Raw genomic sequence first — 22915 nt, 5'->3', positions numbered from 1 at the left:
GCGTTGTGTACCCCTCCTACGTCAGGGCCATCTTTCATCCAACACGTTGGTATCTGTACCGAGCAACTTTAAGCACCGGCATAAAACCTCCACGTATCAGGACGCGATTTGCCCGCGGGTGAGGTTAAACGGGTGGGGGGTGGAGCGCTACCCACCTGGCGCTAGAACCCAAAAGGAAGTCGGAACAGTACCATTTTTTGGCGTTCTGCCGTTGAACATTCCCGCTTCCACTGCACCGCCATCAGCAACCTGCGCTAGCCGTATAAGTGTGGACCGCAATGTCTTCAGGATTCGTCAGTGGCGGCAAGGCTGGTGAGGAAGTCGAACGCGATGATGAGTGGAAAAAGGCCCAGCAAGAGATTGAGGATGCGAGACGCGCCAAAGCCGATCTAGCGAAGCAGCAAGACGGGAAAAGTCTTTACGAGGTCTTGCAAGCCAACAAAGACAAGAAGCAAGCTGAGTTTGAAGAAAAAGCGCGGTATAAGCTGCATGTTGCTCTGGACGACGAAGAAGCCGACTACCTAGATTCGGTCTTGGAAAAGAAGCGCCAGGAAGAAGCCAATATAAAGAAAGAAACATTTGAACAATTAGATTTGTTCCGCAGACAGCGCGAAGAAGCCGAGAGGAAGGCTCGGGGTCTCGAAGAAGAGAGCACAGAAACACCTCAAGAGGAGGATGCCGGCCAATGGGCGGCAGTTGGACGAAAGAGGAAGAAGGGTACTGAAGCCGGTCTGCTAAAGGGCGTAAAGCTTAGGAAATCGAGCACCGTGCCTGAAGAGAAGAACAGCACCAAAGAAGTAAAGGCTACGAAGCAGTCTGCGCCGGATGTCAAAACGAACACACCTTCTACTACGGGCGGCGGTAAAGGCGTAAAGAGTCCCGCGACATCATCCGTGAACGCGACAAAGCCACCAGCAGGGCCACCTTCCTCCAAGCTCGTAAACACACTTTCGCTTGGGTTAGGCTATGCATCTTCGGATGATGAAGATTGAGCCTCTATCGAAGGCTAGATGTCATTCTTGAAACGAGCGTAGCCCACTTCAACAAAAGGATTTTTCTGGAAAGAATCTTGCAATTCCTGCGCGACACGAAAACAGTTGCGATTACGCAGGTACTGGCGCACAAGAATTGAGAAGCTTCATTTTGGCCGAGCCCAACATGTTGAAACATGAAAAATTACTTGTAAAGCGTTTGTGTCGGCGCTTGGCACCCTTGCGGTTTGCAACTATATGTTTATCAGGACGACATCCTGGGCGTTGGGCATCACTTCACAATACGCGACGTGATGATGTCATTGGCCAGCCGCCTGGGTGATGCTTACCTGTTCCTAGCGACATTCTGCGAAAGCAGTTTCCGCCGGAACTGACGATCAACTATCCATATCATCAATCAACGTTCATTCTCGAACTGCTTGCAACTCGTCAAAAATGCATTCGTGATTTTACTTGACATAAAACAACGCAACTAACAATCTGGCATCGCGATCTGAATGTGCAACGTCGCAACAACATGGCACACCAACCCACCAACCACGAAGGTTCTCCGCTTCTCCATGACAACAGCAGCTCTCCAGGAGACGACGAAACTACCCGTAATGTCGATGAAAAGATGGATACGCGCCTGATGTTGAAGATTGCGGCAGCAATGTACTCTTTCACCACACTCGGCCTCTTCAACTCCTCAATCGGCACCGTCCTCCCTCTCCTCTCCTCCTATTACCATCTCACCGACCTCCAAGTATCTTGCATCTTTCTCGTCCCGCCCATCGGCTATGTTGTAGCAGCACAGTGTAGCGATACCGTGCATCACCGCTTTGGTCAACGAGGAATCGCAGTTGCAGCGCCTTTGTTACAAATCCTGGCTACGACGATAGTAGCAACGCATCCGGGGTTTGGGTGGGTGCTAGTTGCCTTTATGTTCCAGGGGCTGGGAACGGGGCTGCTGGATGGGAGTTGGTGTGCGTGGGCGGGGAGTATGGAGAAGGCGAATACTGTGAGCGGGCTGTTGCATGGGAGTTATAGTGTTGGTGGGGCGATGGGTCCATTTATCGTTACTATTTTGATCACCAGGCACTTTCCGTGGTGGACCTGGTATTCTATCTTGGTGAGTTCCCTGAATCCAAGGTCTTTCACTTCCTTGACTAATTGTTGTAGGCTGGAGCATGCGCGCTCTCTTTCTTGGTTTTAGTCATGGCATTCCGTAACGAAACCGCATCCGTCTACCGTGAAAGCAAGCAGTCGAAAATCAACGATTCCAAGATCGACGTCAAGGCCGTGTTCAGATACCGAGCTACTTGGTTCTGCGCAGCGTACTTTCTCACTTACGTTGGTATCGAGACAGCGATCTCGGGGTGGATCGTCTCATTCATGCTGCGCAGCCGCCACTCAACCGCTTACGTCGCTGGTCTGTCTTCTACGGGGTACTGGATTGGCATGGCTGTTGGACGACTCACGTTAGGTTTTGCAACAGATAGAATGGGGGTGCGGCGCGCGACTGGTTTGTACTTTGTTCTCGCTATTGGGGTAGATATTCTCTTCGCTGCTTTGTCATCTGCAGCTGCTTCTGTGGCGCTGATGACAATGCTAGGGTTTATCATGGGTCCGATGTTTCCGTCAGGAGTTGTTGTGCTTACACGATTGTTGCCGGCAGAGTTGCATGTTGCCGCTGTTTCCTTTGTGGCTTCTCTAGGTCAGGTTGGAGCAGCGCTTTCACCGTTTGCTATCGGTGCTGTTATCGACGGCATGGGTATTGGTGTCTTCCGGTTCGCGATAGTTATCGAGACTGTGTTGGCGTTGCTGGTATGGGTTGCTTTTGCAAGGCTGCGTCCCGCTTTGCAAGTTGTATCTACTGCGCGCCATGAGGACTGAGATTATGGGACCACTGCAGCGCTATGAAGCTATTGATCACCGTGTCAACATAGTGCTGTTCAGATGTAAAAGCGACAGCCAGACTAACTTCAGCTTTGATCTCTCGCTATATTCTACACAGGGATCTGACATGGTCATATTAATACATCCTTAGTATGATCATTGGTATGTTTTTAGAGTGATTCTTTTGTTACGAGCGACTTAGAAATAACGTCATCCGTCATATTTGCTTCCCAGATGAATTACCTAGGCATGCAAACAAGTCTTCGAGTTGTATTGATCTTACCAACTCCCAAGCCTATCTTAAGATAATGTAAGTCTGCTTCCTCTAAGCAGAAAGAATGTGCTTCGCAGTGCTTGAGAAACGCTATGTAGGTATTTTGTAAAGATTACAAAGAGGGTCGGCGAACTCACATAACCCGACAATGAAGTGACAACTAGAGAATCATAACCTCACTACAATCCCGAGTCGTGGTCAATCGAACCCAGGGTCTCAACCGATGGGGCGGCCGCGAGATGAAGCGGTGGGGGCCTCGCCCGAAGGACGAGGGGCGTTTTGGCGCTAGTAGCCCAGCTAACCCGCGCCGCACCACGCGTACTTTATACGGCAGACCGTCCCTTCATCCTTGCATCCCAAGGTTTGATAACTCAAGTCTGTCCTCGTCGCTGCGCTGTGACAACCTCATGGGAGCCATCACTCGTGTACCTTGATGGGTGTATCGCAGACACAAAAATCACACCTACGTTGTATGTACAAGCGGTACGACTTCTTCGCTTGCGATCCATCGCATAGTTCACAAGTCGAACATGCAGACGATCCTTCCTGCGTCCTGAATTGGTAACAGCTCCGGTGCCTGGGAAACCCAAGTGCGCTAGACCAACATGCTTCCAAACGGAGTCGAGCCGCGGAGGCAATACTTTATGTCCGTCCGATATTCTTCATAAACATCAGCATCCGCCTGTCTATCTCGTTCGTACTTAGCTATTGGCATCATTTCCTTAGACCCAGCATGGTACTTTTAGCAGGTGTTGCGGCTCTTCTCTTTGCTGCACCGTCAATTGCAACGGGAGCAGCCAAGAGCCTCTTTGGTGGTGAGAAAGTGGCCTGCTCAAAGTTGAAGGCCAAATACCCTGAAAGCACCTTTCTACCTGGAACCTCGGGCTACTCCTATGAGACGCAAGAGCGTATGTGTTTACAATCAAGACGCAAGCGCGATATTTGCTAAGAATCCACAGCCTATTGGTCAGCCACAGTCTACAGCAGTCCTGCGTGCGTCTTCGTTCCTCAAAATGCCCAACAAGTTTCGTACGCGGTCACTACGATGACACTCACTCTCTCAAAATTCGCTATGCGAGGAGGAGGACATATGCCAATACCTGGCTACAACGGAATCGACAGCTCCGGTGTGTTGCTGTCTTCGTCCAACTTGACGACCTTATCTCTTTCGACAGACAAGTCTATCGTCTCCGTTGGTCCCGGGAATAGGTGGAGGGACGTCTACGCTTATCTCAAACCGTCCGGACTCGCGGCTGTTGGAGGTCGTGTGGGCCACGTGGGTGTTCCTGGTCTGCTACTTGGCGGGGGAATTTCGTTTTATTCTTCGGAGTATGGATTTGCTTCGGACAACGTTCAGAAATACCAAGTAAGTTGGCATCATCTCTTAAGTTTAGCTCTGATCTGACAGCGATAGTGCGTGTTGTCCAGCGGACTTATCGTTGAAGCAACAGCGACGAACAAGTACTCTGATCTTTTCTGGGCCTTGAGGGGTGGCGGAAACTCCTTCTGCATCGTTACACGATTCGACCTACGACCAGTAGAGGGTAGCGATGTTCACGTTGGCATCGGACAATTTGACCAGTCGCAATCGAAAGGCTACCTGGATGGTGTTTATAACTTCGGGAAATACGGCGGCATCGATCCCAAGGCTGCCATTATTCCTACGATCCTTACCTTCCCTGCGGCGAACATGACGGTTTATGCGGCTGCTAAGTTTTACCACTCCACTACTGACAACCCAGAAGTGTTTGAGAACTTCACTGCGCCAAAGCTCACCCCTGTCGCCGATTCGTACGCACTGCAACCACTTTCGGACTACATCTCAGCTACAGACGCTCTTCAACCATTAGGGCTACGCCAGGAGTTCCGCACTCTTTCGTCTGTCGTCGATCGAGACGCTGTCCAGCTCATTCACGACACCTTCATCTCGGGCGTCAATGCCAAGCTGCCCAGTGTTGGCAACCTCCAGGCTTCAATAACCTTCCAGCCTGTTACCAAGGCATTTCTGTCGCACAGTGCTAAGACTGGTGGTAACCCTCAGGGCGTGGATGTCTCCAAGGCACCTTTCTTCTGGATGGTGGAGAACTTCACTTGGACGTCAGCAAGCGATGATGTCAAGGTACGCGCTGCTGCTGATGAGATCACAGCAAGCATCAACGGCTTGCTCAAGGCAAAATCATGGAGCGCTGATTACCTGTACATGAATGATGCTGGAAAAGGGCAGCCCATTTTCCAAAGCTATCCGGCTGCCAACTTGAGAAGGCTAAAGACTATTCGTACAAAGTACGATCCTCTTCGGGTATATACCAACCTGATGCCTGGTGGCTGGAAAGTCGCCGATGCATGATTGATCAATTCGGGTGCGCTATTTACAGTGTTTAGATCCTTTCGCTACGCACATTGACCAATAAACATCGTTTGGCCCCTACCAGCGCAAGAAGATACGTCTTCTTTGTGATTCTCCTTGTGACCGTGGTCACAGATCAAGATCATATGCCCTTTGAGGTTCATATCGTCGTTTATCTGCTTGTATCGCGCCTCATTACCAACCTGAACATGTTCCCCTCGATCGGGCGAGTTTGTGCGTCATTCGCAGACATGTATTCGTCCGGAAATTCGGCGTACCGGTAGCGGGTACGAATTAACTGTGCCTCACCTTTGCCGGGTGGATGAAAAGCTTGAGCGCGAAGGAACGCGAAGGAAGGGGCAGCGTAACCGAGCCGTGTCCAAAGGATTGGCCCAGCCTCCCGGGAACCTTGATTTGCTTCCCGCGAAAATGGAAATCAGTTGTTGTAACGGAGCTATGACTTCAATGAGCAAACCCCGGCAGCGATAAGATGATGTCTCATTCTCGGTTCCGTTGATTTGTCGACAGCCCCTTGAACCTGTCGATCCAACTTCTGATTTCTAGGTCATCTTGTTGTGTGTATGCATGTTGGAAGGATTGCGCCGTAATTTTACCGTCTCCTGTTTGAACCGTTGTACTTCCATGTCTGGAGGGTATCGAGGCCTTCTGTGGGGGAATTTATAGTGGCTGCCAAACGCATGTGGACTTGAGACTTGAAGGGCTGACATGTATCCTGGGTCGCGGCCACGGTACTTACCGTTCCATAGGATCTAGTTCGCATGTCCCTCCCGTAGACAAATGTCTCTTAAGAATTGATCGTGCCAGTCACAGTGTCATTCATTCCACTCTGTCAATAACGAGTAACAGCCAAAATGACGTTGAACTACACCGAACTTATGGTAAGTCAAACATCAATACATGCTGCAATTTTAACATAACACAGACGTTGATATGGTGTCTGTGGGGTGGGTCATTCGTCTTCACTGCTCTGAGAGGTTTTCTACGATGGAAGTCCCAACACCGGCTGTTCGCCGACGATCACTTCGTCTTCTTTGGCTTGCTATCTTTGACGGCTCTCTCTGTGGTTATCACACGATTGCTACCGCAGTTTTTCCTCGCTCAGGAATACTCAAAAGCAGCTATAGCAGATCCAAATACCCCAATGCCACTACCACCGGACGAGTTCGTCGAAAGGACACGCACTGCACTCAAACTCATGTTCAGCCAGATGCTTTTGTTTTGGACAACCCTATGGGCTGGTAGGTTGAGATTGCTAGGACGCTGCCGGAGAATCTTGTGCTGATATACATATCTAGCCAAATTCTCTATCCTGTTCTTCTTTAGGCGTTTGGTCATTGGACTACCCATATACATGCGCGCTTGGTGGTTATGTTTTATATTGGTGCTACTTCTCTACCTCGCATCAATCGCCTCAAACTTCTTGACCTGCCGTCCATTATCCAGATACTGGAGCGCGAGTCAGTATCTCATTCCAACGGGTTCTATATGACTTTCTAACTTATATAGCTGGGTGTAGCGATCCAGAGGATCTCATCCGAGCCGATGCCTCCATCAAATTCGCAACAAGCGCAGACGTCGTTGCTGACGCTCTCATAATGCTTCTCCCTCTTAACCTGTTGCGCAAACTCCAAGTTTCAGCCCAGCAGAAGTTTGGACTTGCTATTATCTTCTCACTCGGTACCATCATCATCGCCTTCGCGTTCGCACGGCTTGCGCAAGTCACAAAGGCTACTTCGAATCCCGACCCAGCCGCACTTGCTGATGGACCTGTGCTACTGAGTATGTGGAGCCACATCGAGTCATCCGTATCTGTCATAGTCGCTACACTGCCAGCGTTCAGATACCTATTGAATGGAACAATGGGGCGCACTCGACCAAGTCCATCTGCACCACCAGTATATGGCTCTGCGGAGCCAAGTGCGTCAGGACCGCAAAGCAAGGCCCGCCGTGTATTCAGTGGACATAGGTGGAGTCATAACACAGGCCTAAGATTGCCGAGTAGTGAACAGGGTAGAAAAGAAAGTAACGATTGGGGCAGTGAGACCGAGTTGAGACCTATGGCTGGAATTGAGAAACAGGTAGACTTCACTGTTGAAAGAGAGTTGGCGATACCACAGCATCATTAGACTTGACAACCAACTCTCCAAGGACTACGGGGTCAAACTTGGTGGACCTGAAGATCGAGATGTGGTGTCAGATGCTTCATTCATAACATAATTTACGTTATGACATGCTTTCCGGTATCTCCAGACACGCAACAGCTTTTGAGAACTTATTGAAGACTGAGAGACCACTGCGTTCAATTCCAATCAAGGGATAACAGCGTTTTAAGAAAGTTGAGTAGTATCATCAAGAAATTTGGCGATTGGCATGTCACTGATCCACTCAAAATTGGAGTTTGGTGCAAACGCCATGCGGAAGTACCCCTACAAGGAATGAAGTGGCACTCATTTCTCTGCTTCGCCCATTGTAATTGATACTCACTCTGTTCTCATTCCCCCTGGCCTTTCCCGCCCATTGAGTCATCTCAACAGCAGGCGCGAAAACCTTGATTTGTTCAATCAAGAGCCTCTCAGGACGCAACTTTGACCCGATGCCTGGAGCATGCTTCATCTCTATATGCAGCGCACTGTTCCGTCGTTGCGACGTTGAGGCCTTGAGACTAGGGCGAGAAGCCGGTTAAACGTATCCAGGTAGGTTACAGTGCCCCTTACCCAAAACAAAACAAAAGGTAGATAGACGAAAAAATAACAAACCCTACCCTAAAGTCTTCATTAGCTTATAACGAGAATACTGGGGAAGGTTGAAAACATTGTAGTCTTCTAGGCTCTCTATTTTTATGTACACAGCACTTAACATGATTTATTATAGTGGGATAAGTGCTGAGCCCTATTTCACTAGGCTCTAACGATCTTGAGTTCCAAATCCTGAGAGCCCTCCATAGTCTGTCGACAAATCAATATACCCGAAGTCGCCCGTCGAGAACATCGAATGAGCGTCTGCTTCTTGCTGCTGCTGCTGCTGTAGTAGCCAAAGACTGTCAGCGCTAGGCATGAATGACTGGAGGGCAGATGACGGTGTTTGCGGCAACAGTTGGTTTTGCACTTCGGGTAGTGTGAATGTGGGGTGCTGGAGGTTTACTGTATCTCGAACAGATGGAGGAAACTCCACTGGTGTTGGAGCTGGTGCCGGTGCTGGAGTCGTAGGTGCCAGAGTGATATCAGTTGAACCTGGTGCAGGTCCATGATCCTCCGGCGGGGAAAGTCTTTGCCTTTTTCGTGAATTTCTCCTTGTTTGAACAGACCGGTGTCTTTCGTTAGCTTGGTTGGCACCTAGCATTTCTAAAGTATCGAGAAACACGCGACCTATGGCGTTACGCTGGTCATCGTCGAATTGAGGAAGGCACCCTTCTATTCTTTTCTGATCGAGAAGCTGCATGAATATGCGGTGGGCATCAGCTCTAGGTCTCTCCTCAGAACCTGCTAGACGTTGTGCCGAAATGACTAGAGTAAATATAAGATTTGGAGCGTCTCAAGAATAAATATCAGAACCTACATGGATTTCTCGGAACCTCATCGTCCGGCCGCAACCTTTTGAAGATCAAATACCACTTCCAAAGTTGAGACCTGGCGGTCTTCTCGCTCGTGTTAGACCCGTTTATGTAAAGCAGCACATTGCTGTCCACTCGTTGCTTCAACAGCGCCATAGTTTCGCTATCGTGAAAGGCTGGCATATGATCCCCCTTTGTCACCTTATCAATGCTTTTCCTGAGATCGTCGACGGCTTCCTTACATTCAAGGGATATCCCGAGTCTATTGGGTTCCTTGTTCAATTCCTCTAGCTCTACAGAGCTCAATGCTCGACAAGGTCCTTGCGGTGCGACGTGTTCATCCAGAAGTTGTTGGGTAATAAATAAACGTTTACACCGTTGACAAGCATCAGATAGTCGGTGGTTTGGAAGTTTTCGATTTTTGCCCCAAGCATGATCACTATTGAATCAATCAGTGTCTATCTATGGATAGCAGAGGGTTTGTAGTCACTTACTTCCACAAGTGCCGTACTTCAATTGACATCTTGACATGCTTCGAAGTACAGGCTATACCGGCGGCTGAATACCAGCAGATGAGGGGAAGGGGTTGTGGATCGGAGGCGAAATTTGGGCCCATTCCATCCTTAATCCCCAGAATTGGATGATTACTGTTATTTGATGCCCCTATTCCAGAACTTGGTGAAGTATATCCGTTTCCTTGAAGGCCATTTCCCCCAGTACAGCCAGATGTAGACGACGTAGGGGTATCGCTCGTCGTACCACTGGTAGTGCTTCCACTGTCCGGAGAGTCGCTGCACGGAGAAGAAGTATCTCCTTCATGACCGCGGATATATGGGAGGAAGGAGGGCAGTGCATCAGGTTGAGAGCAGTTCCACGTCGTGACGTTGTCACACTCACCGTCACTGTCATCTCCTTCCTCACTTGAGAAATCCCCAGAGCACTGGGATGTATCGTCGTCAGGATTGTGCCTCTTCTTACTGCTCATGTCCGGGTTTCCTGGAAATGCGCTATAGTTGTCAGAGCTCATGGCACGCGAGTAGATATCGCTGCCAACACACTGGTTGCTCATCCGGCTCCCCTGACGATGTAACTCTGGCTTGACCCTTGCCTTATCCGCTTCATCGGAGTTACCATGTCCTTGATAGTCCGTCAGCTTGGCCTCGTATTTGCTGCTGGGATGGGCCTTGTCTTTGCTATGTGGCAAAGGCGAGGTCTCGCGTAAAGGGGCCTTGCCGAGAGTGCTCTGCAGTGACTTTGCCATTCTATTATCTCGGGCTTCAGGTTCCTGCTGAACATGTTTCGTTGTCTGGCTACCGATATAGTGTTGCTTGCGTTTGTGACGGCGTAAATCGCCTTGACGAATGTATGATCTGTCGCACAATTCGCAAGGCCAGCGATGCCTATCGCGTCGTTTCGAGGGTTCGCTTCTCGTTTCTTCACCTCCTCCATAGCCGATGTTCATGGCGCTGCTCGCTGTAGTCATGGTGCTACTCGCTGGAGTCTTAGTGCTGCTCGCTGGAGATATAGTGCTGCATGATGACAGTTCCGGAGTGGCCATATCGCTGGAGTCCGAAATACCACGTATACCCGAAAAGCCCTCATAGGCAGACATATGCGGAAACTGCCCCCATTTATCCCTTTCCGAGGATGAGCCATGGAGACGCCTGTCCACGTATCCCACGTATCCCCCATAGAAGGACTCTTCCTTGTTCGGCCAGTCGTATTTGATATTGGTAACAAGTCCATAATATGACAAGCCTATCTCGTCGAAATCCTGAGGTGTACGCGCGGTAAAGAAATTGTCCTCAGGTAGATAAAGGATACGGTGTGGACCAGTGGAAAGCCTTGAACCTTGTGCTGCTAGACTAGAAGAAATATCTGGATCTTGTGGTGTTGGATTACAAGAACTGTCTGAATCTTGTGTTGTAAGACTATCGCTCCAGCTATCAAGACCAGGCACTTTATGGGGCAGCGGCGGTAATAGCAATTCTAGTCGATCTGGGTACTCTGACACGGAAGCGGATGGCGGTGCCATCTCCTGGTATTTCGGCTAAGAATGCCCGCGAAGGCGACGTGGGGTACGTAGGAAGCGATTATGGCCAAATGAGTGCAATGAATACTCCAGGCTCATCAGTTGCGCGATTCGGAACGGTGGAGAAGTGCAATTCGGATTCGTGAGACTGGCGCGTCGGCGATATCAGTAGGCAGGCAAGAAAGGTCGAACAGCCGGGCGTCAGTCGACAGGCGGCGGTTCACACTCAGACCTGGGCCAGGTAGGAATAGAGGATATGGCATGGTGAGGGCGGGCGAGGCAAACTAAGAGGGGAGAAGAGGATGCGACACTCAGCAGGCGCGACAGACAACAGGCGCGAAGTTTCGCGGTGGGCGGGCATTGGTCGAGACGGGTGCACCCAATGAGTGTACGTTACAATCGTACTCGAGCGCCACACATGGCTCAGCTGTACCCCCAGACCCCGCATCACGTTTCAGGGATCAGCCACACGATCCCCGCTTACACACACACTTCCGCGACACTTCGCGCCTGCGTTTGCGCTGTTCGAGCTCTCGGTGCTCATTCATCTCGCCTCTTTGATCCATCACAGGTCTCGCACGTCGTCCAAATGTAAATCGGTTCCCCCTTCTTCGCGCCTCGTTTCGCTCGCGTTCGTTCTTCTATATCTCCTCTCGCGAGGGCTCCATCCCAACACCACGAAACGTCGCAAGTCATGTAGGTATCCATAAAAACACAGTGCCAGAACCATGGTTCTGCGCCCTGTCAGACCAATTCTCTCCTCCTGTCTATCATCGACTTTCAAACAAATACATCGCCTTCGTGATCTCATCTCCCCGTGATTTCTTCCAAGCCCCTCATGGCATCGTCTTCTTCATCCTCGCCTGTGGGCCAGGGATTGAATCAGCCCCAGTCCGAGCACTTTGAGTGGCTCATCGTCACCGGAAAGAAGCGCGGTCATGTCATGAACAGCGTCGAGATGCACAGTCACATGACCGGTACCACCGCTGTGCACGCCATTGGAAAGGCCTACAAAGACACTAAACCAAGCAACTCGTGGTACCACTCTCGCGCTGAGCTCGAAGATGCTGTTTTGTCGTCCGTAAGTCTGCTCCCCTTCCACACTTCGCCGATACTCCAACAACCTGCAACCATCCTTTTTGACATACAACTAGTCTTCCGAAGCCTGCCCACGGAGCCCTGACCTTCTATTCCAGTTCACTGTCAACCCTGATCCAGAAGCTCAAGACTACCCTCGCACCGTCATCCTCAAATCCAGCACCCCACTCCTTGAGCTCACCGAAGCCTTCCATAATCCCTCTCTTCTGAACGGCACCGACGCCACTCTCATCCGCGAGAACTCGCAATTCAACCCCGCAAACGGCAAGAGCCCCATCGACGGCCACTATCATGCCATTCTGATTAAGACCAAAGCCAGTCGCTGGCTCATCGCGGCAGGAGTGGCCGGTACCATCGTCGTTGCGGCGGTGATTGGGTCTGTCGTTGGGTACATGGTTGGGAATGCTGAATTGGGAATTGCGGCCGGGGCGACTGCTATCGCTGTTTTTGCCTTTATTCAGGGCTGCTTGTTGTTTTTGAAATAGGTGGGGTGATGTGAGCTTTGTGCCGTAGTAGGGCAAGTTCGATCGGCACCAACGATGCTGTACGGATCGGTAATAGACTTGTTGACGTCGTATGATTCGTACTACCCTAGTGAGTTGACCGTAGGTAACAGTAAATCTATCGGGCTTCTATGCTAGCTTTATACTACTCTAGTAGTTCTATTGCTCTTGCTCGTACTTCGCGCTATTATTACAGTCTCTAACTATTGCTTGCGCCACGCTAAGCAGTGCGCTACAATGACGATTAATAACTTGATTAAGAAATTCGGCAAATAGCTCGACGTGCGACCGTTCCACAGAAAATCGGCGTTTGGTGCATCACCCGCATATTTCGCGGACCGGTTATACGTCCTTTTCTGGAACCCCAAGTGGGGCGAGAGTCCTAAGGTCCCATGGCACCGGTATCAGTAATCACACACTTGCCCAACGCCCGCTAGGCGACCGAAGGAGTTTGAACAGGGAAGATCTTTCCGACAAGCTACAACAAATAAATCTGGTGAGGGTGACGATCGTTAGCTGCAAGCTCGACTAACGTTCCAAAGTCTTTGGATTGGGCTATTTCTCTCTACGAATTCATATCTTAGCTCACGAATTATGCTTTCCTCATGATATTTCCACAATACTAATCAATGGCAACTTCTACTCCGACACTCTGAAATGTGTCTGAACAACCTTTTTACCGTCACGGTATCTGTCCAACAGCTCATTGACCTTTTCCGCATCCAGTCCGTCAATGACTTGGTACTTGAGTGGCACCACACTTCCATCCAGCAGGTACCCTTCCAGCCTCTCCCAAAAGGGGCCTACGATATCTGGTTTCAACTGCGAGATGCCCAGCACATTCTTCAACTCATATCCAGCCTTCTTTTCCCCAACAATCTTGGTCTCGTCGACCGTTCCCACCGAAGAACGCAAGCGCGCGAGCTTGCCCCTCTGGGAAGAAGACAAAGCACTAATACCGACATGTTGTCCTTCGGGAGGATTGATGGCGTCAAAAACATAGACCAGGTCGTCGCCGACGACTTGTCTGATGCGATGGAGGACCGCGGCATCGCCACCGTGTCGGTCCAAAACGACTGTCGCACCCCACTTCTTTAGCTCCTCTTCTTCTCCCCCAACAACGACTATCCGTCCTATACCCGCCATCTTTGCAAATTGCACGCCGAACCTACCACAGTTACTTCCACCGCCCATGATAAGAAGTGTAGTGGCTGCATAATCAAACGACGATCTGCTGCTGCTGCTGCTCCAAGGGGCCGGAATATCCAGACCACTAGTAGGGTCAAACAGGCTTATAAGTGCAGCCAGAGCGTTTGTAGGAAGTGTAGCAGCATCATGATCAGAAAACGGGTGCGGTATTCTTGCCGCAAAATCTTCCTCAAGGACAGCAAATTGCTGCAGTGCTTTTTGCTCGTAGGCCAATTGACTCTGGCTCACTACTCTGTCGCCCACGCTGAACCTGGTGACTTGCTCTCCAATCGCCGTCACGACTCCCGTGATGTCGTTGCCGATGATGGCGGGTAGCGAGTCTTTTATGAGCAGCCCTGCGTCCCGCGACTTCTGGTCGTGAGGGTTGAGGCCGGCTACTGTGACGCGGATTTGGACTTGTTTGGGTCCTGGGCGCGGGATGGGCCAGGATGGTGTCGAGGTTATGCGGCCGCCAATGCTGGAAACGATGAGCGCTGTTTGGGTAGTGGAAGACGAAGACATGGTTGGACGTCTTGCGAAAAGGTAGGAAACCGCAATGAAGGATAAGATGAAGAGGAGAGTATGGTTTCTTGTGAATCCCGCCTGTCGCATCGTGATCTGTTTAGAGAACAAGCGGGGTCGCTTTTTTATACTCGATACAGCTGATGTTTAGAAAGACGCCCGGCGTGAAGGGGGGTTAGATTGCTAAGCACGCTTGATTACGTGCTCGAGCTAAACAACACACGATACCTGGCATGATTTCTAAGCAACGAAACGATCAAAGTACAGTGAAGAACTTGAATTTCCCATGATGAATCAAAATATTTCATCTTCGCTAACCAATGTATGCTTGCTCGTCTCGCGAGGGTATAGTGATATAACGAACGCCATAGGAAAGAAAGACATAGATGCAACACACGCTTAGCACATCGGCACAACTCGCCAAACATTGCGTCCGAACATCTAAGCTAAGGAAGAGGATAGTTCGCGATGAGAAATCAGAGCCGGCTGATCCTGCGGGCGGAACGCTATTGCGCCAGGATCTTGTCGACAGCAGCACCAGCCAGGATCTGAACGTCTTGTATGCTTCCCTTGACGTCGATGATCTCGACATCCTTCAGCTGCTTGCACTCGGTCTCGTCAGGTTCCTCAAGCGAAGCGAACTGGCTCTCGACCATGGAGTCCTTCATGTAGTGGCCTTTCCTGGCGCGGACGCGGGCGATGAGGGTCTCCAGGTCGGAGCGGAGATAGACAAAGTGTACATTGGCATTTGGGTCTTCGTCGTAGAGTCTGGCTGTGCGGATGACGTCGCGGTACTTCTTCTTGAGCGCACTGCAAGTGACGACGACACCCTTGGCTCCGTCCTTTAGTTTCATAATAGCTTGGTCTCGTAGAAGAATGAGCCAGTCCCAGCGGTCTTCGTCGTTTAGAGGAATACCGGCGGCCATCTTGTCAATATTTGCTTTTGGGTGGAACTACGAAGACGTCAGTACATGGTGAATACGCGATGGGTTCCAACTAACCTCGTCGCCCTCGATGTAGTCAAATCCATAACGATCTGAAAGGTGCTTCGCAACAGTGCTCTTGCCGCATCCTGCTGGACCAGTGACTATGAGGATGTGGTGGTGGGTTGAGATTGTCATTTTGTCCGTCTCGGTAGTGTTCAGGACAGACATTGACTTTGGTGAGCCTGTATTGGAAGCAGGCGGAGAAGGCGGTGATACATATTGTATGGGCTTTGGCTGCGATGGATCCACGGTTTGCATCATGGTTGTAGAGTGATTGAGTCAACCGGTTTGCGGAGAGTAGTGTTTGTAAAACCTGGGGGGTTTTGTATGACGCTAGTGACTGAGTTGGGCTCACAAGGACGTTGGGGTGGGTGCTCGGCTGGGTTAATATACGATATTGCGATACGGGTGAAACGAAATGTATGTATGCAGGCGGTAAGCAACTCCGATGTTTGCTGGGGCCTGGTGCATTTAAGGCATCGCACCTGGGGAACACGTCTGGAAATTTCTCCCGCAAGCCATGACGGCAAGGGCAAGGGTGGGATGCGATGGAACTTGTCGATGTTCTGGGAGCCAAGGCACGATGGCACGCTCCAAAAGAGAAACAGCGAATGGCAAGCAAAGGCGTGCAGCTAGCCTCAGTAACAGGCCCAGCCGGCTGTAACAGCCGCGAAGCCGGGCCTGGAGAGGATGAACTTCGGCGTTTGAAAGTGGACCTGTCGCGTGTGGGATGACGAGTAGCGCATCTGCCTCCCCGCATGCCGACCCCAGTCCTTTCTCAGGTACTTATGCATCCCACGCGCCAATGGTCACGACGTGCCACAGCAGGATTGAGCTCGAGGCGCCAGGCAACTGCATGGCGCTGTGGTGAGCAGGCTGCGCTTCGGCCAGGTGTCTGGCAGCAAAAAATAAATCTTCAGCTCACCGCTTTGACTCGCGGTACGAAGCTGTTTGATAATGGCGCGTGGGGGTTAGGCGAGGAATCTGAAAGGACTTCGGGCCGGTGAGGATCGAGGCTGCGAACAATGTTTGGGGCGGGATCCGGCAGACGCACGGAGTGGGTGCTGGGTATACATCAGTCACAACGCATTCGCCTTGTGCAGGTGGTCATGTCCGCCCACTTCGGAACGGCAATGTGGAGGACCATGTGAGGACCATGTGAGGACCATGTGAGGACCATGTGACGACAAACATGTAGTGAGACGTGACGTGGATCCAGTCAAGAGGAAACAAGGATGGGTGTCGATATGACGAGGGCGCTGATGATGAGGAGGGATCGGGGGAGGCGGGGCAGGCTGGCGTTCACGTGACGGGCTCAACGGGGACAAGCGCGTCATCAGCTCCTGCGACGGCATCTGGGGCGCAGCTCTCCACGACCATCCGAAGACGCGCCAACACACTGGGACATCTCGCGCATCGGGACAATTCGCCAATGTCGTACTTCTTCTCCACTCCCGTCGACATCGACATTGTGCTCGAGGACCTCGACGACCGCTCCGCCGTGGATGTGAAGCTGGACAAGAACCGCAAGGAAAAGGTGCCGCTGTATCTGGATGGCGAATCTGTCAAGGGCCAGGTCACGGTAAGACCCAAGGATGGCAAGCGGCTGGAACACACGGGCATCAAGGTGCAATTCATCGGTACCATTGGTAGGCGCCAACCTCCCTTGTACCCAATGAGGTGCTAACATGCGCCAGAGATGTTCTTCGATCGCGGAAACCACTACGAGTTCCTCTCCCTCGGCCAGGAACTAGCAGCCCCCGGCGAGCTCCAGCACCCGCAGACGTTCGACTTCAACTTCAAGAACGTGGAGAAGCAGTACGAATCATACAATGGCATCAACGTCAAGCTGCGCTACTTTGTGCGCGTCACGGTATCGCGGAGGATGGCCGACGTGGTTAGGGAGAAGGACCTCTGGGTCTACTCGTACCGCATCCCGCCCGAGACCAACAGCTCCATCAAGATGGACGTCGGCATCGAGGACTGTCTACACATCGAATTCGAATACAGCAAGTCAAAGTACCACTTGAAGGATGTAATTGTTGGCAGGATATACTTCTTGCTTGTCCGGCTGAAGATCAAGCATATGGAGCTGTCCATCATACGGAGAGAGACAACGGGAGCTGCCCCCAATCAATACAATGAGAGCGAGACGCTAGTGCGCTTTGAGATCATGGACGGCTCGCCCTCGCGAGGTACGCACAGCTGCGCATCTGCAGTGAGCATGACTGACAAGACTCTAGGTGAAACCATACCCATCAGGTTGTTCCTTGGTGGCTTCGACCTGACACCCACCTTCCGCGAAGTCAACAAGAAGTATTCCACTCGCTACTACTTGAGTCTGGTACTCATCGACGAAGGCATGGCGCACCCATTTACATGCACAACTGTGACTGACCGACTCTTCTTAGATGCCCGCCGATACTTCAAGCAGTCCGAAATCGTCTTGTTCCGACAGGCACCCGAAGGCCTGACGTTGGCCCAGGAGCAGAACAAGCTGATGGCAGTATCATGAGCATCCGGATCAACGTGACCGGCAGGAACACTTGCGAGTTGGTGTCGTTGGACGGGGCTTGGCTAAAGGCTTCCTGTCCAATGACTATGAGAAAGCTCGGACCTCTAATTTGAGCCCGATATGTACTACCACACCGCGGCGGCGGCGGCGGGAGCTTACGCAGCCACTGGAGCTCTTGCAGCGCATGGATGTTGCATGTGTAAGTACAGCAATGTAGCAGCCCAAGGATGGTAACGTCTCAGGACAATCATCGGGTAAACTTAGTAATGTTGGCCGAGTCTCCACATAACGAAGAAATAGCGCGTGCGCCTGCATGATCGTGGTGACAAGGCGACCTCTCCATCCGTGTGCACCCAAACGCTCTATTCATCAAGTGTGGCTGGTGTGATGTTTTGAGAACAACCCGTTAGAGTCAGTGTCGCCGCTACTTCGCACGGGTCGGTGCGGCTCTTTGAGCCTCAAAAAAAGCTCATTGGCCCTGGTGGCTCTCGGGTGATCTGCATCTAACATTCCCTTCGCAGTTCCTGCATCCCGTCCCTACTACACTTTTTTGGCGACTTTTGATGACTCTTTCGCTCACCGGGTGCTTCAATGTCATTCCATCGCCATACCTGTGTTAACAGCAAAGGTTGCAGGTCCGCGGAACGTCCGCGCGACCCACTATAAAGATGCCGATGTCCAGCAATCTCACGATTCACACGACGCCACACCTTACCGCAACCCTGAAGATCGTGATGAAACCCTTCTTATCAGGACGTGTCCACTAAAACCTGGGTACCGCAAACGGTACATATCCACTCAATGTGAGAATCAACTCGAACTATTGGCAGGAACAGCACCGCGTCAGCGAGAGTCCTTCCGGAATACTGGGGGCGTGGGCGAACTAGGCAAAAGCTTCCTTGCAAGTGACGTTACGCATCGAATTCTTCACTTTCCCATGGCTTAATCGCGGACGCACTTTTTTCCCATCTTTTCCATTTAGCACCTCCCATGCCCCTGGTTTACTTCCAAGTTCCCTACACATCGGATATAAGCTTATTGGGTAGTTCTCATCCCGAGACATGGAGGAGAAAGAATACAACAACAAAATGGCACAACAACAAAAGAACCAAGCCGAAGACAGTAAGTCATTCAATACTCTCCAGATCTGTATGTCCTAACATTACGCAGCGCAACAACAGAGCGATGCTGCGCCTCAAAGACCAGGAGACATGTCTGAGCGGAGACAGCAAACTACGGCATCATACCAGCCACCGGGTCTGCAACAAAACCACTCCAGTGTGGGAAGCATAGCGAGACGTGAAACTGCCCACTTGGAGTCAAGACCTGAAAATGTGCGGAGCAATACAACTCGTCTAGACACACGACCCGACAATGCGCGCAGCAATACTGCTAACACAGGCATGACACACATGGGCTCTATTCGGAATACGCCGACCGCTCGAAAGAGCCGGGCAACTCGTGAAAATGTCAGGCAAGAACCTCCTCGGCGACCTGAGAAGAAGCAACAGCAGGTCGTGGACGTTGACAATGACTACTTTTCGTTGAACCCGTGGTACAATGAGCAAAAGTCAAAACCAGTCTTTGGTTTGGGTGCGCCTCTACCACGCACTGTTCGCAAGGGTATGTGGTGGGGAAGGGGTGACCTGCGCAAGTCTTTGTACAAGGTCGACGACCAGGATGCAGAAGGCGTCGCTCAGCAAGACTATGCAGATGGAAAAGGTGAGTCTTCACGGACCATGTTAGGTTGATCCCCAGTGAGAGTAATGATTCTAATCAGACCATGGACAGTTTTGGAGGAAGATTCAGAAGACTCTGAAGTCACGCTCGGCGGTGGACAACGCCCGCAGCCGGGACGAGATCCCTCTCAGTTCCAGACCACTGTTGACGGACGCAAAGTCAACATGAGACGCGTGCCAACAAGTGAAGCTGACCAGTTCCTTGGCCGCAATCGCGGTCAAGACCCCGGCAGCCATGAGCATCATGATGGTCAAGACCGTGCGCCTATTAACGAACACGGTTTGGATTACGCTAATGGACGTGGCGACCGTCAGCACTTCGGTTTGCAAGACGGACTGCCACCACTGCAGGAGCATGATACGAATGCTACCTCTCAAACCAAGCAGGAAGAGAAGGAAATCCAAGAACGAGAAGAAGCAGCAGAACGCGAGTTCTACAATCAGTACCGAAACCCTATCGCTAGGCTTCGAGCCAAGTATCCCCAGGCGCCCGCCGAGTTCCTTGCAGTGAGTTCAGCCATCTATCATGACATTGATCTCGCTAATTCTAGATAGACATTCGTTTACCTCCTCATTGGACTGTGCGTCAACCTTTCTGTCGCCACGTCCCAACAAGGCACCGGTAGTTTTGAAACCCAAGCTTGGGGATGGGGCTTCGCAGTCATGATTGGCATCTACCTCGGCGGTGGCGTCAGCGGTTCGCATCTCAGTCCCACAATCTCCATTTCTTTATCTGTCTACCGTGGTTTCCCCTGGAGAATGGCCATCGTCTACATATGCATGCAACTCCTCGCCGGACTCGCTGCCGGCGCCGTAGCATACGCGTAAGCAGTCCCACAACTACCTCCAAATTACCTGGGTTTGCTGACAACATGACAGACTCTACGCAGACGCCATTCACCAAGTCGATCCTGGCCTGACCCTCGAAATGACAGGCAAAGCGCTCTTCCCCCAAGGTCCTCTGTATTCCACCGCCACCGGTTTCTTCAACGACTTCGTCTACATGGCCATTTTCGTCTGTGTCATCTTTGCGTTGGGAGACGACCAGAACAGTCCTCCGGGCCAAGGAATGACAGCCTTTGTCGTTGGACTCACCGGCTTCGTCACCATGGTTGGGTTGGGTTACAACACAGGGTTGGGTATCTCGCCTGCCCGTGATCTTGGTCCAAGACTCATCGGACTGTGGGTTGGATATGATTCAGCGTTTGAGAATGGGTATTGGGCATATGGAAGCTGGGGCGCAAGCATTGCAGGCGCGCTGTGTGGTGGTTTGATGTATGACATTTGCATCTTTGTGGGTGGTGAGAGTCCGGTTAATTATCGGTGGCCGCAGCCGGGGGATATCAAGTGGAAGGCTATCGAGAAGAAGAATCATGCAAAGGAGCAGGCGAAGGATCAAATCCAGAAGGTGGCATGAGTAGCCCGAGAGTAACTTTGTAGTAATTTTAGAAGAGAATACGCTGGTAAATACACTATCGCACAGGTTTTCATGTGGAAGTATCTCGGTTAGCTAATATAGAGGGTTTGTTGTGGCTCCGGGAATAAAGCGGCCGGAAACAAAACCGTGGCGCGTCATATCCCAAGCGCAACTCCGCGACTCCATCATTGGGCATCTCACGATACTAGGTTTGACAAGGAAGTCATCATAATGTGATACGCCATCGGAAGCTGCACCCAACGACGACTCTGTCCTGCGTACAAGCTTTCTGGCAGTGATCTGGGATGCCATTCCACTGTACCTAAGCAACCACATCCCGTCGCACGTCGTTCGGCGTCATCACAGTCTCCATAATATTATAACACCAAGCAAATATCGTACCGTTTCCGCAGTCATCACAACAACTGGCAAAATAGTTCTAGATGGGCACGCCACCATCGGAAAACGACACAGCAATGTCGTCGAAACCAGAAGCCCTACAGCAAGAGCAGAAACAACCAGATGGCAAGATCGGCATACGAGAACGCCTGAAGCACTTTACGTTCGCCTGGTTCCTCTCCACAATGAGTACGGGGGGTCTGGCTCTAGCCCTCGCCGATACACCGCATCAATTCCCTGGTAACCCCTCCCCCCCCCATCCCTATTCTCCGCCGTTCTCCCCCGTGAGAACGAAGCCAACTGACATGCCCCCACCTCGCAGGCCTCTACCACATCGGTCTAACCATGTTCTTCGCCAACATACTACTCTTCCTAGTGCTCTGCACCTGCACAGTCCTGCGGCTCATCCACCATCCCACACACTTTGCATCCTCGTTCTTGCACCCACAAGAATCCCTCTTCCTAGGCTCCTTCTGGCTCTCTCTGAGTGTGATCCTGGCTGGCATCCAAACCTATGGTATCACGCACGGTCCTTCTTCTTCTTCACCCTACCCTTGGCTTGTCGACGCTGTGCACGTCTTGTATTGGATATACGCTGCTTTGTCTCTGGCGAATAGCATATTCCAGTACTGGATCCTTATTGCGTATAGTAAGCTAAGGCCGGTGCCGTACTTGCCTAGTATCTTCCTAGCGGGGTATTCAGCCATGTTGACGGGCACGGTGGCAAGTATGGTTGCGGGCACGCAGCCGGCCCATCGCGTCATGGGGGTCCTGGTGAGTGGGATTGCGTATCAGGGGTTTGGATGGTGTATCAGCTTCATTGCTGTTGTGTCGTATGTGAGGAATATGTTGGATCATGGGTTTCCTTCTGCACAATTGCGTCCGGGTTTGTTTATTCCCGTGGGGAGTTGTGCGTATACGATTGTTGCGTTGATTGGTCTCGCAAATGCGGTTTCTGAGGATGCAAGTTACTTTGTGAGACATCCTGCTGCGCCGGAGATACTACGCGTCCTAGCGTTATTTACAGGTATCTTCCTGTATGTGTTTGCTTTCTGGCTTTTTGCCATTGCGCTTTTGGGGAATGTCGGTGTTGTGGGTAAGATGCCATTTAGTCTGACGTGGTGGGCTTTCATATTCCCGAATGTGGGGTTCACGCTTAGTACAAGTGTGTTGGGTAGAGAGCTGGAGAGTGATGGCATACTGTGGGTAGCGAGTGTGATGACCGCTCTACTGGTAGTGATCTGGTTGGTGACGGTCGTGGGATGTGTCAAGGCTGTTTGGAAGAGAGAGATTGTCTGGCCAGGGAGGGACGAGGATAAGAATCGTTGACTACGGGAATCATGGCCAGTACCGAAGATGATAATCAAATTAACGATGATTGATCTGATCCGTCCAAGAGACGAAGCATTCAGCTACTCTACCACGTGGTATGGATATTATCAGCGCCACGGAAT

At 51.3% G+C, this 22915-nt stretch overlaps 11 protein-coding genes across 11 annotated transcripts; 8 read left to right on the top strand and 3 right to left on the bottom strand.

Annotated features, from left to right (window-relative positions):
• Positions 1-278: 278 nt before the first annotated feature.
• Positions 279-992, top strand: GT037_005400 (uncharacterized protein; the record flags this gene model as incomplete). The annotated part of the gene is made up of 1 exon (XM_038930447.1): positions 279-992. The coding sequence occupies one exon, from the start codon at positions 279-281 to the stop codon at positions 990-992; it is 714 nt and encodes a 237-aa protein (XP_038787397.1).
• Positions 993-1509: 517 nt separating this feature from the next.
• GT037_005399 (mfs transporter-like protein) lies at positions 1510-2867 on the top strand (the record flags this gene model as incomplete). The annotated part of the gene is made up of 2 exons (XM_038930446.1): positions 1510-2103; positions 2154-2867. The coding sequence occupies 2 exons, from the start codon at positions 1510-1512 to the stop codon at positions 2865-2867; spliced, it is 1308 nt and encodes a 435-aa protein (XP_038787396.1).
• A 1010-nt stretch (positions 2868-3877) lies between these two features.
• Positions 3878-5491, top strand: GT037_005398 (fad binding domain containing protein; the record flags this gene model as incomplete). The annotated part of the gene is made up of 3 exons (XM_038930445.1): positions 3878-4052; positions 4104-4510; positions 4559-5491. 3 exons carry the CDS (start codon positions 3878-3880, stop codon positions 5489-5491), a joined length of 1515 nt encoding a protein of 504 aa, XP_038787395.1.
• Positions 5492-6363: 872 nt separating this feature from the next.
• On the top strand, positions 6364-7638 carry GT037_005397 (uncharacterized protein; the record flags this gene model as incomplete). Its single annotated transcript, XM_038930444.1, has 4 exons — positions 6364-6390; positions 6435-6750; positions 6808-6969; positions 7019-7638. The coding sequence occupies 4 exons, from the start codon at positions 6364-6366 to the stop codon at positions 7636-7638; spliced, it is 1125 nt and encodes a 374-aa protein (XP_038787394.1).
• Positions 7639-8416: 778 nt separating this feature from the next.
• Positions 8417-11097, bottom strand: GT037_005396 (uncharacterized protein; the record flags this gene model as incomplete). Its single annotated transcript, XM_038930443.1, has 3 exons — positions 8417-9015; positions 9068-9501; positions 9557-11097. 3 exons carry the CDS (start codon positions 11095-11097, stop codon positions 8417-8419), a joined length of 2574 nt encoding a protein of 857 aa, XP_038787393.1.
• An 835-nt stretch (positions 11098-11932) lies between these two features.
• GT037_005395 (uncharacterized protein) lies at positions 11933-12677 on the top strand (the record flags this gene model as incomplete). Its single annotated transcript, XM_038930442.1, has 2 exons — positions 11933-12175; positions 12249-12677. The coding sequence occupies 2 exons, from the start codon at positions 11933-11935 to the stop codon at positions 12675-12677; spliced, it is 672 nt and encodes a 223-aa protein (XP_038787392.1).
• A 657-nt stretch (positions 12678-13334) lies between these two features.
• Positions 13335-14405, bottom strand: GT037_005394 (uncharacterized protein; the record flags this gene model as incomplete). The annotated part of the gene is made up of 1 exon (XM_038930441.1): positions 13335-14405. One exon carries the CDS (start codon positions 14403-14405, stop codon positions 13335-13337), a length of 1071 nt encoding a protein of 356 aa, XP_038787391.1.
• A 506-nt stretch (positions 14406-14911) lies between these two features.
• Positions 14912-15652, bottom strand: GT037_005393 (thermoresistant gluconokinase family protein; the record flags this gene model as incomplete). Its single annotated transcript, XM_038930440.1, has 2 exons — positions 14912-15358; positions 15407-15652. The coding sequence occupies 2 exons, from the start codon at positions 15650-15652 to the stop codon at positions 14912-14914; spliced, it is 693 nt and encodes a 230-aa protein (XP_038787390.1).
• Positions 15653-16823: 1171 nt separating this feature from the next.
• GT037_005392 (vacuolar protein sorting-associated protein 26b-a) lies at positions 16824-17906 on the top strand (the record flags this gene model as incomplete). Its single annotated transcript, XM_038930439.1, has 3 exons — positions 16824-17040; positions 17089-17586; positions 17635-17906. 3 exons carry the CDS (start codon positions 16824-16826, stop codon positions 17904-17906), a joined length of 987 nt encoding a protein of 328 aa, XP_038787389.1.
• Positions 17907-18967: 1061 nt separating this feature from the next.
• Positions 18968-21062, top strand: GT037_005391 (glycerol uptake facilitator protein; the record flags this gene model as incomplete). The annotated part of the gene is made up of 5 exons (XM_038930438.1): positions 18968-19028; positions 19077-19628; positions 19698-20152; positions 20201-20469; positions 20525-21062. 5 exons carry the CDS (start codon positions 18968-18970, stop codon positions 21060-21062), a joined length of 1875 nt encoding a protein of 624 aa, XP_038787388.1.
• A 443-nt stretch (positions 21063-21505) lies between these two features.
• Positions 21506-22790, top strand: GT037_005390 (c4-dicarboxylate transporter malic acid transport protein; the record flags this gene model as incomplete). Its single annotated transcript, XM_038930437.1, has 2 exons — positions 21506-21701; positions 21784-22790. 2 exons carry the CDS (start codon positions 21506-21508, stop codon positions 22788-22790), a joined length of 1203 nt encoding a protein of 400 aa, XP_038787387.1.
• Between the last annotated feature and the right edge of the window lie 125 nt (positions 22791-22915).

The sequence above is a fragment of the Alternaria burnsii genome (genome assembly GCF_013036055.1).
Source record: "Alternaria burnsii strain CBS107.38 chromosome Unknown 740, whole genome shotgun sequence".
NCBI lineage: Eukaryota > Fungi > Ascomycota > Dothideomycetes > Pleosporales > Pleosporaceae > Alternaria > Alternaria burnsii.
The sequence above is the reverse complement of the archived record's forward strand: the minus strand, read 5'-3'. Positions and strand labels throughout refer to the sequence as shown.